The sequence below is a fragment of the Nuphar pumila genome, chromosome 14, assembly GCF_984573655.1.
Source record: "Nuphar pumila chromosome 14, dmNupPumi1.hap1.1, whole genome shotgun sequence".
NCBI classification, from domain to species: Eukaryota; Viridiplantae; Streptophyta; class Magnoliopsida; order Nymphaeales; family Nymphaeaceae; genus Nuphar; species Nuphar pumila.
Genome location: NC_143262.1, coordinates 3,466,837 through 3,482,053, shown reverse-complemented (window position 1 = coordinate 3,482,053; position 15,217 = coordinate 3,466,837). Strand labels below are relative to the sequence as shown.

At 39.5% G+C, this 15,217-nt stretch overlaps 2 protein-coding genes across 2 annotated transcripts; both read right to left on the bottom strand.

The window, feature by feature from the left end:
* Nucleotides 1-414: 414 nt before the first annotated feature.
* LOC149816097 (cell number regulator 7-like) lies at nucleotides 415-3,724 on the bottom strand. The gene is made up of 4 exons (XM_089987917.1): nucleotides 3,134-3,724; nucleotides 2,376-2,447; nucleotides 2,077-2,286; nucleotides 415-701 (listed from the first exon to the last, which is right to left on the bottom strand). Exons 1-4 carry the CDS (start codon nucleotides 3,627-3,629, stop codon nucleotides 616-618), a joined length of 864 nt encoding a protein of 287 aa, XP_089844043.1. The 5' UTR covers nucleotides 3,630-3,724; the 3' UTR covers nucleotides 415-615.
* Nucleotides 3,725-12,501: 8,777 nt separating this feature from the next.
* LOC149816096 (protein PLANT CADMIUM RESISTANCE 4-like) lies at nucleotides 12,502-14,988 on the bottom strand. Its single transcript, XM_089988039.1, has 4 exons — nucleotides 14,541-14,988; nucleotides 13,783-13,854; nucleotides 13,044-13,256; nucleotides 12,502-12,629 (listed from the first exon to the last, which is right to left on the bottom strand). The coding sequence occupies exons 1-4, from the start codon at nucleotides 14,986-14,988 to the stop codon at nucleotides 12,556-12,558; spliced, it is 807 nt and encodes a 268-aa protein (XP_089844165.1). The 3' UTR covers nucleotides 12,502-12,555.
* Nucleotides 14,989-15,217: the final 229 nt, after the last annotated feature.

Here is a 15,217-nt window from a genome sequence, read left to right as displayed (position 1 = left end):
AGGGTGTGTTTGAATACTCTGAGAGATCCACAGATATACATCTTGCTATCGGATCTATCGTGCACCCACACCAAATCCGACCTTCATGGAGAAATGGTATAAGATCTTTGGGAGTGCGATCCCCAAAGTGTCCTAAACGTGATCCGGATTCAGGAATCTGGTTGGACTAGAAGTCCTGGATTTGGGCCATTTTGGTGGATTTCGTATCCTTGGGTCAGTGATCTCCAAAATGGGCCGAAATGCATGGTTTTCTTTTCTAATGGAGATGGGGTCAGACTAGAAAACCCTGGATTTGTGTTCCAAGGGCTCTCAAACACACCCACTTGAAAGGGAAGAAAGACATTCATAAAAACCTTTATTTATATACTGATCAGACCAAGAAAGTTCTCTGCACGACTAATTCATGATAATCCATTTCCAAGGTGAAGATTTAGGAGTAGCAGAAGCATTCATACATGATTATTCATCCACCCAAAGCCCAAGTCATTAGGCTCTTATTTTCACACTAAAAAATAATTATCAAACATTCCAAAAAACCAGCCTAATAAAGAAAATATGAAACGAATGAAGAAACGAAACGCTCATTGAACTCCAGGTGCTTGCAAATTTTGCAGCTCAAGCGTTCATGGTTTGATGCATTGGGGGTGTCATGGCTACTTCTTGTTGTTGCTGAGCTTGCAGCATCATGTTGGCATGCCATCCTGCACCAACAGTACAATATCTTAGAATTAGTAAAAAGGGGAACCAACTGCTCCTTCATCATGTAGGATGTGCAAACTAGGGGTAATTGGAACTCGGCTAGATTGAGCGGGTCCAAACCCGGATCGAACTAAGTAATGTGGGTATCAGATCCGGATTTGAGTCTGAACAGATTTTTCACAAGAATAATATCTTTTAAGTTTTTTACATTGAAAATTTGTGGATCTTAATCGAAACACCCGAGTTTGGTATAAAATTTCATAAACCATACCGACCCATTTAATAATCGGACCTCATGAGTCCAACCCGGATAGTTAATCGAACCCCCTTCGTTGTAACCAAACCCTGACCCTATAGGATCCTGTACAGGTCGGGATGGGGTCATACCCGATCTGTTGATACCCCTAGTGCAAACTACTGGATGAATTTGAATCACATGGTTCCTGCAAAAAATAGTCAAACAGTGCGCACTTTGATATCTTTTTTTCATTTGAGGAAAATGATATCTTGACCCAGCTATGAGTTTGAAAAATTAACAAGTCTTGATGGCTGCTTGATGCTTCTTGTAAAGTCACTATGGGCATGTTTGTGTGCCGCAGAAAGCCTCAGCTCTCTGCAGAAATGCAGAAGATATGATGCATTTCTGTTTCAGCAGGCCACCCCACGGCGATGCAAACACGAGGATCTCTTTCATCGCGGAAAGGGAGCCCCAAAATCAACAGAGGTCCACTAATTTGCTTTCAGCGGATGCACTCTCAGATCCAAAGATCTCACCTAGAGACACGAGAAAGGTTTTGAGAAAAATAGTGCTTTCTGAATTATAAGAAGCCAGTAAGCAAACATCAAATTACTGGGTATCTGTCACTAAGGGTGCATATGAGAGCCTCGGATCTCAGATCCAAAGCTCTCACCAAGAGATACGAGGATGAGGCCTTTGAGAAAACTAATGTTTTCTGAATCATATGAAGCCAATAAGCAAACAGAAAATCCATGGGTATTTACTTGTTGGATGGGCAGGACATCCTTTTGAACTTGTTATAATAGGAATGTCCTACTATGCATTTGAGATCTTGTATATCTGATCCCACACTCCACCCCTCCCCTCAATTGGACTAAAAATCTAAGGATTTATGTGGCTTTGCGAATTTCGAAGATGAGGATCTAAGATATGATCCTCCATTTGTTGGAAGCTCAGAATCTGGCGCGAGCACCACGCCTTGATGCACGTCCCTGGATCTCTGGGTGAGATTCACGGCATTCAAACACATGCTAACTTCACTCCTCAAAATTAATCTCCACTTGATCTTTTTTTTTTCAACATTGTTAATTATATTCGTTTTGAACTTTTCTGAAAACAAATAGACAGATAACACTTACCGATTCCAGGGTCAAGGCCTCTGTTCCTGAGCTCTCTGTACTCTTGGCAGAGAGCACAGCACTCGCATAGGAAGTGAGTGATGAAATCTTGAGCTGGCAACTCCATGAGATCATATTTAACTCTCAGCTTTGTTCTGTAAGTACATGATAAGATGCATGGCACTAAGAAGAAGGCTAATGCTCCATACATGATCCCACTGGTGGCACAGGCTGCACAAATTCGAAAATGAATAGTTTAGTTCAGTTTAGCCCTAAAGAAGACGGCACTTATTTTACATGAAGTCTCTAACGGAACGTACGACTGTGCCCGCTGTCGAGTATCTCGGCTACTTGTCCGAATGTCACACATGGAAAGAAAGTAGTAATCACAGCTGCAGAAAAAAAAAATAAAAGGAAATAAGTGCAACACAGAGAACAAAGTTATTTATTTTCTCGTTCTCGCTAATCTACATAGGTATTATTTATAGTCACAAATCTGGTTCTCGCGAAAATATTGGCGACTAAATTTTGCGTGATTATTTCGAAAGTTCTACCTTTTATGAAGAAAATCTTGGGGAAATAAATAGAACACACACACACACACACATATATATATGTATATATATATATATAACATAAATCATATAAATAACAATGCAAAAGGTTCCTTTATTGCATAAATATAGGGTTAAAACATGATATTTTTCAAAACCAAGTGAATTTCAAAAAAATCTTTTGGGGTATAATATCAGCCTTTGAAAATATTGGGATAAAAGTCAAAATATTAGCGATATTTGTGACTAGTGATATTACTTGTTTCTGTCAGACAACACAAGGCAGATATTACTTGTTAATCCTGTAAGGACACCAAGGGATTTGATTGAAATGGCCATCTTATGGAAGGCTGCTATTTTGTTTACAATTGGCAAAATCAAGCTAAGTCAATCCATGTTCAGAACTTTAGATAAAAAAACAAGTGGGTTGAGACACTCAAGGGAGGGCCCAAAACCATGAATTAGATATATGGGGACCTTAGTTTTTAAACCATATTAAAAATGATAGCACAAAGAGTATGTACCATTTGTAGGATCATCCAAGCAATCAAATAATCCCGTTGTCCAGGGCGTAGTGCCAACATAAGCACCATAGACTGCCACTGGTGCCTGCCTATACTGCTGCTGCTGGTAAGGGAACCCATGTGCCGGCGACACATTTTGGTTGAACTGTTGCGGACTGGCCGGCGGGTAATTCACCGGCTGAGGTTTGTAAGCTGGTTGGTTAGCATAAGGTTGAGCATTTGGTGGGAAAGTTGCAACCTGAGGCTGAGGTTGTGGGGGGAAGGTTGCAACCTGAGGGTGAGGCTGTGGTGGGAAGGGTGCAGTTGGAGGCTGTAGTTGTGGTGGGAAGGGTTCAGCTTGAGGCTGAGGTTGTGGTGGGAAGGGTACAGCTTGAGGAGGGTAAGGGGCTGGGCTCCTTTGCTGCTGATAGCCTTGCACTGGATTTTCTGGTGGGTACTGAGGGACTTGAGAGGGCTCAGGTGATGCTGCATTTGGATCAGCTTGGGGACGCCCCATTTCTTCCACCACTTTGTGGTTCTAAGCTCAAACAAGTTTATATGTTTATAGGCCCGGTTGTCTCGTGGGAGCAGTGAGTGCACGTCAACTTGTGTTGGGACGTTGCAAGTTCAAATCCCAATGGTATGGTTGTATAACTGGTGGGGGAATGCCTAACCCCAGCTTGCCTATCAAAAAAAAATTTGTTTATAATCACTACAAGCATATATAGACTCAAGCATCACCATGGTAATGATTTAGAGTTTAGAAATCTTGGCAGTTGACTTGGGATAGAGAGGAAGATATATGGGAACAATTTTGGGGTCAAACTGGGTTGGAACGAAGGGTTGGTTACAATTGTCCACACGGTGGTGTTTGAATATTTGATGCAGTGCCTAGCAGCTCAGTTTGATCAAAGTGAGGCTAAGCAGCCCTACACAACTTTAGTTTTGCGTGAGCTGGAATCCAATGAGTGGCAGCACAGTTGTTTCCTTGATCATTTATGTTTAGTTTTTTATTCTTTAGGTTCATCATATTCTGGTATCAGCCATCTTTAGTTCCCAATCAATGAGGTTAAAAGGTTTTAGTTTACACGTGAAATTCATTGTCATCCTTCATTTTTCTGTTAGACTAAAATCTAAGAGGATGTTTCTTTTTTATTTGAAAGAAGAATATGTATGTATTCATAAAATTGAAAGAATTACAGCATGATCTTACTGTGACAGCATAACAGAAATCTGTATGCTGGAACAGGTGACAGGAGTGGTGGGTAGTGACGAGATATCACACCATCCACATCAGAACAGTAAAATAAATGCTGTTTGACTAAAATCTAAGGGCATGCTTCGCATATGCAGCTGAACAATACAATACATAAGGATGAATGGTTTCTAATTTAATAATGAGTACGTCTCTCTGCCATGAGGATGGTTTTGACCCTACTAGTGCCCAGTCCCAAGCCTGGATAAAGGAGGCTTCTTGACGATATATAATGGTGGTAACCACGTCCTATGAAAATGAGTCATTATAAGAGAGAATATGTCTGCAAACAATTTCAAGGCAATTGCCCGATTAGGATTGCTGACCAAGGGTGTGTTTCGGCTTCATGTAAAGAATGCCCAAGTTCTTGAACTTCAAAGTTTCCTCTACCAGTATCATTGTTGGAGAACATGAGCTTTGTTGCATTTCAAAGGACGTCCAAACACGACACCATCTAATAATGGAGTGCTTGGTTGAAGCTACTGCTCTAGTCGGCAAGAACAGCAATGTGGATGATGTGAAAGGAAAGTGAGTGGAATATAGCCGCCATGCCTAACGCATGAAAGGACAAGGAAACTCAGTTATTTGGCCTCAATACAAAGAAGAAAAGTTTGGAGTGGCTCGGCTTCAAGGAGCACAGCAACGTGATCCAGACTCTACTAATGCTATCGTTAGTTCTTTACATTAAGCCCTGTATTCTCGCTTCTTTTTAGATGTTACATCACGCAGGATACGGCACAATTATATTTTTTTTTTTTTTGAAAGAACACAATTATATCAACTTGCTGTCCTGCCCAATAATGCCTTCCTCACATGAGCTCGAAGACAAATGTGAATGACTGGACATGACCCATCGGTTAATTTTATTTCTTCAAATCAGAGGCTAGCTCCCTTCGAGGGACCCCCTTTGAGTGGTGGATCCCATGAAGAAATTGACTTTTGGGACACACCCTATGCCACTGAATTTTCCAATTAAAATTCGCCTATATGCTCAAAGCTAGAAAATGATAGCCTAACAGGTCATGAATTCATGATGGGAAGGCTTGCCTTAATATATGCTGCCACATGTTCTTTCAATTGGATAAACGGTTAGGATTTGGGTTGGATGTAGCCAATACCACATCCGAATAATCGGATGCTGGCTAGACTGATTTGAACTTGGAGGGTGAAAAACTCATACCGGATCCACTTTTTTACATGTATTCGGATATCTGTCAAATTCGAATGTTAGTCGAATTTGGTAACAAAAAATCAAAACCATCAAATGCAACTAAATGGCATTGAATTCTGTTGGATATAGGATAAAATTTGATTCATTAACATCCCTATTATGATAGGGATATCAGAAAAAATGTGCTTTATCTTAGTTCCTATGCATTTTTCTGAGTCAGCTTATTCTGCAAAATATATAAGTTTATAACTGTAGAACCTAAAAGACACATGCCTTTTAGGATAGGTTTGCTTGGCCCTAAAAGAGAATCATTTGTTAAAGTTAGGTAAAATTCTATATCCCAATTGAATTAATTGTGAAATAAATACAAGAATATAAAGATACAAAAGGAGGTTATCATCCCATGATGACAGGAAGAGTTAACATCTCCAACTACAACAGAAAGACTGATGTGGTGGTTACCTCTAACTCTAAGACTCCAACTTGTAAGTGTGCTGGAAGAGCCGTGCAGCATGGTGTGGCATTGCAGCCCCACACTTAGGTGCTGGGCTGACTGATGCCTGTGGAAGAGATCCTTTAGACTTGGCAAGAATGATGCACTGATGATGGACCCCTTGTGCGTGAAGAGTCACGATCTTTGAAGGAGCTGGACTCTTGAAGTGGTTCACCCATGTGCCTGTGAATGAAGAGGGCGACCCTTGAAGGGGTGTGACCCTTCAAAGGGCATGACCCTATGCCTGTGCATGAACAGGTGCATTCCTTTCTAAGTGAAAGGATGCATTGTGGGTTAAAGTGGACGTAGAATATGTATATAAGTCCCTGCGTGGACAGGGTATAAGCATCTTGTATCTGTCCTGTGCAAAGCTTAAGTAAAACAAAGAAGGCATCAAGCCGTTTGGCAAAGTGTGTGCAAGCGAGTGTATGGGCCTTAGGCCGATCAACGCAATGGTAAGCCAGCAAGGTAGCAAGGTGGAGTCTTGCAGGCAAGTCCCTTAGACATGAAGCAAAGGCTGCTAGCTTCCCTTGGGTTCAAGGAGTCTAGGCCGCATGTGGTGCAGACTTGAAGTTGAAAAGTTGTATGTGTGACATTTTTCATGTGGTTAGGGGGGTTTGTGTCAAGCTGATGGCACAGGATCATTCCCATTGGCACATGGGGGCTATGGTTGCTTTATCATGGTTAATTAGGGCATGTAAAGTTCGGTGTCCTCACCCTGAAGTTTTATCTCAAAGGGAGGCAGGCACATTAAGTGACCTTGTTCTTGGTGAGGGTTTTTCTTTGTCATCAGAAAAAAGAAAACCATCTCCAACAAAAAAGGAAAAGGTTAAAATAAAAACATTACAACAATATTTACAAAGGATAAAATTTCAAAGCATCATCAGACACATCACCAGATCTTTGATTCACGTTACTATATCTTTAATATATCTTCAGTTCCTTGATTCATGACCCCGCATTGATTCTTGACCCCAAGATCTTTCAACTTCCTTGACTCTCATCAACTTAAGTTCACCTTAGCCCTTAGGTTGACCTACCATTTTACTTGGATAAGTCCTTCACTTTCCTTTTTATTTGGATAAATAGGTAGCTTTTGTCAATTTACTGTTCTCTGACAATCATGTGAGAAGAACAATTATTTGCCTCATTTCTCACGTGCAGGCAAACATGAGAAAATAAGGGCAGTGCTGGAAATCACATTAAGGGTTATTTAAAGTACGACCCAAACATGCTTCAAACTAATTCAGTTTCAACTTCAAGTTTGGGTGCAGCTATAAATTGTGTACGTGTACACATATGGGTTAACACGTTCGGGTGGTATCTTTAATAGACCCGTTTCGATTTTGGTCAAGTTTGGTTCCGGGTATGACTAAAACAATAGACCCATATGGGTTAACAGGTTTAGGTATGATTGATTCGGATCTTAATGGGTTTAGGTTTCAGCTAAAGTCTTGATATGATTGGTATTCTAGACCTAATTACCCACTAATAAAAAATATATGTAAATTACTATAATCAACTATTCATTAAGAAGATTATGTGCTCACAAGTGAGAAGTTTATTAACTATTATAAATAATACGAAAATCTAAATATAAAAAAATAGTACAATGTCCACAAGGGCTCCGCTCATCTGATTGGGCGACTTGTGAGTGTCACCAAGTTGATGTGATGTCACAAGTTTGAAACCCACGGGTGGCATCCTTTGATGTAAGGTCGAAGCTGGGTGTGCTCCCCAGTGGGTATGAGAGACTCAAAGGTTTTACCAACCGTCCAATGTGCGGTCGGTAATTGGGGGAGTGGGTATGAAATGTTGAATTTTTGTCAATCTAGAAAGATGCTCAATCCAACATCTGATCATTGCTAAGTATGCTATAGAAAATAGATATATAAGCTAAGATTAAGTAGTGATTAAATGAGATGGTTGGATGATTGGGTTGCAGTATCGTAGCTAAGGGTTATAGGTTCAACCATTCAAATCACACAATAGTTAGCAGTTAACATCTTGGCTGATTGGGGTGCATGACATCCAAATTGGACTCCTCCAATTGGGCCTGCATGACATGCTCATACGACATGTTGGAACTCGAAGCTCTAACATCAATTGCGGGATTCAAGTGGTGGGTTTGAGCTCTTGGGAGTTCGCTCCCTCTGATACTAGTTGTTGGGTACCCATTTGAATCACCCATTTTTGGATTTAGAGTGGTGCGGAATCGATTCTGGGTTCCTAAAGTGGTTCAAAAAGTAGAGAGAAGAAGAGGATTATTCAGCTCTCTCTCTCTAGCTGTTACCTTCTTCAATCTTATAGGCACAATTGTAGAAAGAGAGAATGTTCATCAACATTTTTAGTTTGTTCCCTTATAAAAGAAACAATCATAAAAGCTAAGGATACCTACAAGTGAGTAACATCACCACCACCACCACAAATAAGAGTTAGATGTGAAGCCATGGTTTTATTATCTAAATTTGAGGGGCATTAGTGTCAAAAATATGCATCTATCGAATCCAAGTTTTATTTTTAGATTGAATTTGGATGGAACGGCTCGTTCTTGACTCGGAAACAACCGTTACACATTTAAAAATGGTTGCATATAGGTGCAAAGCTTTGTTCTCTTTCATTATTTTTTTTTTAGATTACTCCTTGACTATGCCACTCACACCATGAAAGTATCACAATTTTATAGTGCAATATTTTCAAATATTGATATAATACCAACAAGAATATTATATTTTAAAATATTATTATTTTAAAGATATCACTTTTTTATCATGATATAAACATGTTATAGAGCTTCAAGTATTTTTTTATGTTTTTATTTTCTTGAGAATAGTGTTTTTATGTTATTTATATTTTTAATGATTCTGTTACATTTTTTAATATTTTAATATATGTCAATATCTTCCAAGGTTTTCACATAAAAAACCAAAAAATTGCTTGTCAACAAACCAACAGGTTGATAAGCTTATAACTTAGCTTTGGTGCTCGATCACCCAGATGGGACAAGGTTGGGTTGTAATGGCTGACCAAATTGTTTTGCTTGTGATAGGAAAGTAAAGATGACATTTATCAAGCTCGTAGATCCACCAGTTATGGGCAGCTCATTGATTGGGCTTGATCTTTGCCGGATGGCACCGTCGCATCATGTATCATACCTTGTTCCATATATGACTTTCCATTTTGATGTGGGTGATCTTGACCTTCCTATTGACAACTACTTCATTAGGGATGAGAGTACCAATGGTTTTTTTTGCTCAGCCGTGAATCTTTCCTCAGGAATGTCCATCTTAAGCAACATTCAACAACAACTTTTCTCATTTCTCTTATTTTTTTAGGATGGATCATGTTAGAATCTAATGAAATACATCCAATTTGTCAACCTTGTTTTATATAATAAAATGTTGGATTAGACTTTTTCTTTAAATTGCATTTGTTTTTAGAGCCAGTTCTAAAAATGAGTGATTTTAATGACTTTTTGTTATGGTTTAACATGAGATTTAAACATATCACATTCACACACAAGATGTGTTTAAATGGGTATATTTAATTCAACACCAAATTTAAGTTCCAATTATGTTGAATAATGTTTTGATTTGGTTATATTTGGTAAATCCTATATCTAACTGATTTGCATTTTTTTTGTGTGTGTGCATGTGTGTGAGAGAGACAGAGCGAGAGGCACTAACTATGACTGAGAAAACTTTTCACAAAAATGGAAGTAACATGTGAGGGAGCTGATGATAAGTGTGTTTTGGAATCTCAAAATAATCCTTATGCTGAGAGTTATCTGAAGTACGGGCATAAAAAATGTCAAACCAATTATTATTCAGGTTGTCCCCATCGAACTTGATTTTAGTAACATGCATGCGACATTTTTTTTTAAGAAATATGCAGATCAAGTTTGGGTTATCATTTTTGTCAGATATCTGACCTAACCCAGCTTGACATAAGTGTTTTATAAGCTCCTTAAATTTAAATTATATGGATCAGAGATTGAGATTTCATTTTCTTGACATGACAAAACTTGAAAGGCCAAATTAAACTATTTATTTGGGTGGATTTTGGGTACACATTGATGGGTCCGACCTCTTGACAGTCTTATCTTTGATGCTACTTGATGGTATGTCATAAGTTCGAGATCCTTAGGAGGGCGCCCCTGCAAGGCCAAAGATAGATGTGCTCTTTGGTGGGTAGGGAGGACCTCAAGGGTTTTACCAACTGGAGGCCTATCAATGTTAAATCAACTTATCTATGTTAGGGAAAAAGAAAAAATTGTTTAAGAGCTCATGGCTGTGGTAAGAATTGAGAAACTGGGTTAGAGTATGGTCATACAACTCTGACAATGGTTATTTGGGAGGAAGTATTGAAAAAGGGCTTAAGGGTATTGAGGACACAATTATAACATTTCCTCCTCTCCATTAACTAGAAAAGCCATGGGAAAATACTACTGCCTCTACTAGTAGAACTTTGCCACTTACAAAAATTAAGGGTGTTTAGTTTCCAAAATCTATAAACTTACTCCAACTTCCCATACCTGAACAAAACCTAGTGAAACTGCATTTTGCAATATTAGCATAGAGCCCATGTCACACAATTGCATTACAAAAATACTTGATTTTGATTAATATTAATAGGACACAAGGTCACATGCTTTTTCTTTTCTAATATATGTGATAGGGAGATGCCATTTTAGGTATGCGACCCTAGTGACATGCTCGAACACACCGACACAAACATTGGCACTTTTTAATATATAAAATTTAATTTTAATAATATAAAAAACACTTAATATTATTATTAAGTTTTAACAAAAATTATTAAAAATATGATGGATAGTTCCTCTTTCTTTTATAGTCATGTTTAATTGTACAATTAAAAATATCAGTAGGCAAAAATGATTAGAGGAGAAAAAAGTTGGAGCCCTACCCCCCTTCCCGTCCAACTTTTTCTTCTCCCCACTTTTTGAGGAGAAAATATCACAAAAGGTGGGAAGTGTAGGCAATTTTTTTTCCTGCATATGTCATGCGGGGCTGACACGATTCCGAAGCCTAAAAAGATACTTGATTTTTTTTATTGTGCATATATAGGCATAAAAACTTGATATTAATGTCTAATAATTTAGCGTTATGCCCAAATACTTAATATTGAATAGAAGATGCCATCGTGATCCTTGGTGAGTTATAACGCTAAATTATTAGACATTAATATCAAGTTTTTATGCCTATATATAGGTTGGATAAAAGCTTACTTCTATGCAAACAGTAGAAGACCACAAAGGGGAAAACCCATGGGTGTTCATAAGACTGGTAAACAAATCAAATGTCCCATGACTTGGCTCATTATGAATTTATTCTTGATCGGTTGGTATATCTGGTGAACCGAGCCACAAACAGCCTATTTTTGCTTAAAGAAGTGAACACCGATCCCATCAATTGAAATATGATGGGTTCTATCATACATTCAATCCTAGCCATCCAATGACTAGGATTGAATGTATGATAGAACTCGTCCTATTTCAAATGATGGGATCCGTTTTCCTACTCCTTAGTATTGAGATGTTGCAAACCGCACGGTTTCTATTCCATGCAAGATGTACAATCTAATCACGTGTTAAGGAAAATACTGAAGGCATGAAGGGGTCTATCCAAATCCAGCGTAAAGAGTTTATTCCAGGGTAGAAATTTGGTATGAACCTATACGTAATACGTAGCGAGGATCCCATGATGAGGTCGCCCAGTCTTAAGCTTGTGCTTGTGGATATATAGTAAGGTTTCTCCCTACCCTGACGTGGAAGCTCCCGTCCGCACAGGGATTGAGGGAGCACTTCAAGTCTTCGATCTTGGGGTGCGGGTTCTCTGTGTAAAAAAAAAAATGGAAAAACTGGGGACAAGTGGAATATGTATTGATAGTGATAGCTTGAAAGGTTGCTTTCAACATAGCTCAAATTTTAGGCACCTGCAAAGGCCGCTTGGGGTAACTATGTTGTCAGCTTAATTTCCACATGTTTGTGTTGTCATGGTGGATCCCATGGAACATTTTTGTGCATTTCTGCAGAAAGCTCATCAAGTTTTCTTTGAAATAATATATATATGCCGATTCACAGGATGAAATAATATGACAAGTAGTCTTCGTTTCTAAGGAGTAAACCAATTATAACAAGGGTTCATTGGTCTAAATCATAGTTACCAGGAAACGAAAATAATATGGGATGTGATGCATGAAGCAGAAGCATAGAAGCGAGAGAGAAGCAAGTGAAAAGTGAAAAAATATATATATATTAACATAAAAAACACAAAAAACAAAAGAGAAGCATGGGAGAAATTGGGGGAGAGTGGAGGAGCAAGTAGGAAACCAAGGAGAAACAAATGAGAAGAGATAAGTGAGTTGAGAAGTCAGGGGAATCACGCTTTCCCCATGCTTTTTTATGCCCTAAAGCTAACCTGTAATTTTAATATCGATGACAAATCATGGCACAATAGAAGAGTCGAGAAGACAAAAAAGATAGTAAGCAGATTGAGTTTTCCTCAATGCATGGTCTGGTATGTTGGCGGAATCATGGGCCCACGTGGTAGATATAAATTCACATTACCTTGCCATCCTGCACAAACACATGATCAAGAATTAGAAACTTTGAAGAGAAAAACTGTCCAAGGTACGACAGGCACCTCGGATGCCATTCGTCTTCAAGATAAAGGACACCCAAAAAGCTACCAAGATCTTCATATTTAAGGATCTTAGCAGCCTATTTTCCAGCCTTTGATGCCATTCATCTAGAAATTGAACAGCATCACAAATTTTTATGGAGCACATCTAGGTGGGGAAGTAATCTTTTTTAATGGGATCACCTGATCTGCTCTGGGTCACTCTGTTTCTTGGCCTCAACGCCATGCTCACCCATCTGGACGTGGATGGTTTACGGTGTATGCTGTTTTATATGCACCAACACCGAATCTTGTTTCTTGCATAAGCGTGACTCGTACCAAAGGCAGAGAGAAATCAAGTACATACTCACCAATTTCTGGGTCGAAGCCTCTATTTTTAAGCTCCCTGTACTCTTGGCAGAGGGCGCAGGGCTCACACAAGCAGTGGGTTAACCAATCAGGGAGAGGAGTTTCCATGAGATTATATTGGGCTCGCAGCCTTGCTCTGTAGGTGCATGACAAGATGAACGGGATGGCAATGATATAGGCGATTACCGAATACAAGATTGCTTGCGTGCAACATGCTGCACAGTTTTGAAATGAAACAAATTAATTTCATATGAGGAGGAATGCTGATTAATTAAAACACCTAGTAATTGTGGTGCCAGCGAAAATGGCAACCTACATCACTTTGTCAAGAAGATCTATCGAATATATATGTACAATATTCCGTTCAAAATCAGGAACAGAGTTAGAACATGGGAGGCCACATTTTGAGAAGCATGCTTTATAACTTGTCTGGACCATTCAGGCGTTCGAAACTGTCATACAATAGCGGGGTGGTTGTGAGGGTGATGAGATGAAGGAACCGGATCAAATCCTGCTGGTGCAGGGGTGTGTCCGTAGCTTTTAGAGGTGGATCACATAAGGTAGGTGGTCGTGGGGTCCCACCCGGGGTTTTCCTTGCTTCGGCCAGGGTTCCTTATCATCAACCAAAATAAATAAAATAATCTGTACCTTTTCCACTAGGCCTTGGCCATGGCACAACAATTTTCTATGCGATTTTGTACAACAGAGAAGAACATAGGTTTCAAAACTTTGGAAACTTACATGTCTGGCCAGCATCTATTATCTCTGCAACTTGACCGAATGTCACGCATGGAAGAAAAGCAGTTACTATAGCTGCACAAAAAGCGCCATATCATTTAGAGCCTAAGTTATAGATAAGTTTAAGAGCTTTTCTTGTAAATACGTTGGGATTGAAATGGACGGCATCTTGATTGAGAAGAGTTTGTCAATTTACAACCATTTAACGTGTCTGCAAGAATCGTTGATCAGCATTAAAAGAACAAAACTATTGGATCACCAAAAAATCCAGAACACAAATCAGATTTTGGTGATTTAAATGGCGATCTTCACTAAATGAATGATGTAGATGACATATGTGGAGTTTGATTTGAACAAAACAACTTGCATCAATGAAATCCTAAGGGGTATAAAGATAGGCATGACATAGGGGATGAGTCCAACCGATTTTATTACTCGATGCATGTTACTTACAAGAAACCCATAAAGATTGGTACCATTCTACAAATGGGTTCCATTTATCCCTTATGTTATCCCTATCTTCATACCCCTCTTTCATGGAAAAAGTACCATCCAAGGGTCATTTTTTTTTTCTGAAAGGCAAGCTGAGGTTGCAGACCCCATCAGTAATTATTCAACGTACAAAGGGTCGATTCTTATTCAATCGACGATGTTGAATCCATCTATAAGGTCAGATTTGATAAAAACACTTTGCATCATAAGATTTAAGAGGGGTATGAAGATGTGGGAATGACATTGGGGATGAGTGGAACCGGACTCACCATTGAAAGGATCTTCCATGCAACCAAAGAGGTCGGTTGTCCAGCCCCCTGTGCCAACACTTTGTATTGGGGTTCGTAGGACGTTTGGCTGCTGCTGGCAAGGGTAGCCCTCCGCTGGTTGCCCATATTGGTAGGGCGTTGGACCACCCGGCTGGTGGCTCCCAGGCTGAACAGGGTAAGTTGGCGCTGGTGTGGTGGGATAAAACTGAGGTGGCGCATCGTAGGTGGTGTGGGGTGCAGGGCCAGGGCTAGGTATTCCTGCTGCATGGTGCTGGTAGGGATATTGTTGTGGAGGGTAAGGTGCTGCTGGAAGATAATGATTGGGGATATTTTGCTGTAGATCTTCTGGCAAGGAAGGAGCAGATGGGTACTGATGGTCTGGAGGAGGAGGAGGTGGTGGTGGTGGTGGATGGGCTGTCGTACTTGATTTGGAATCAGGATTTCCCATTGAACTTGCCTTCTTGTTTTAGGCTCCTAAATTTCATGCATATATTGAACGCGTTTACAGGGGTGGCTGTTCCTGCGGTAATAGTTTGGACGTTGAAGTTTTTATTTGTTTTTTTTAATGGTTGACTTGTTCTCATGACAGATAAACCTAACTAAAATGCTTAATATATATATAGGTACATCTGATGGTCTGGCTGCTGGTTTCGTGCCCTTATAGTTTAGCAATACGT

Coding starts and splice junctions, on each gene's coding strand:
- LOC149816096 (XM_089988039.1), bottom strand. CDS start 14,988: ATGGGAAATCCTGATTCCAAATCAAGTACGACAGCCCATCCACCACCA. Junction 13,257..13,782: donor AATAGATGCTGGCCAGACAT/GTAAGTTTCCAA, acceptor AAAACTGTGCAG/CATGTTGCACGCAAGCAATC. Junction 12,630..13,043: donor AGGCTTCGACCCAGAAATTG/GTGAGTATGTAC, acceptor GTGTTTGTGCAG/GATGGCAAGGTAATGTGAAT.
- LOC149816097 (XM_089987917.1), bottom strand. CDS start 3,629: ATGGGGCGTCCCCAAGCTGATCCAAATGCAGCATCACCTGAGCCCTCT. Junction 2,287..2,375: donor ACTCGACAGCGGGCACAGTC/GTACGTTCCGTT, acceptor GAATTTGTGCAG/CCTGTGCCACCAGTGGGATC. Junction 702..2,076: donor AGGCCTTGACCCTGGAATCG/GTAAGTGTTATC, acceptor CTGTTGGTGCAG/GATGGCATGCCAACATGATG.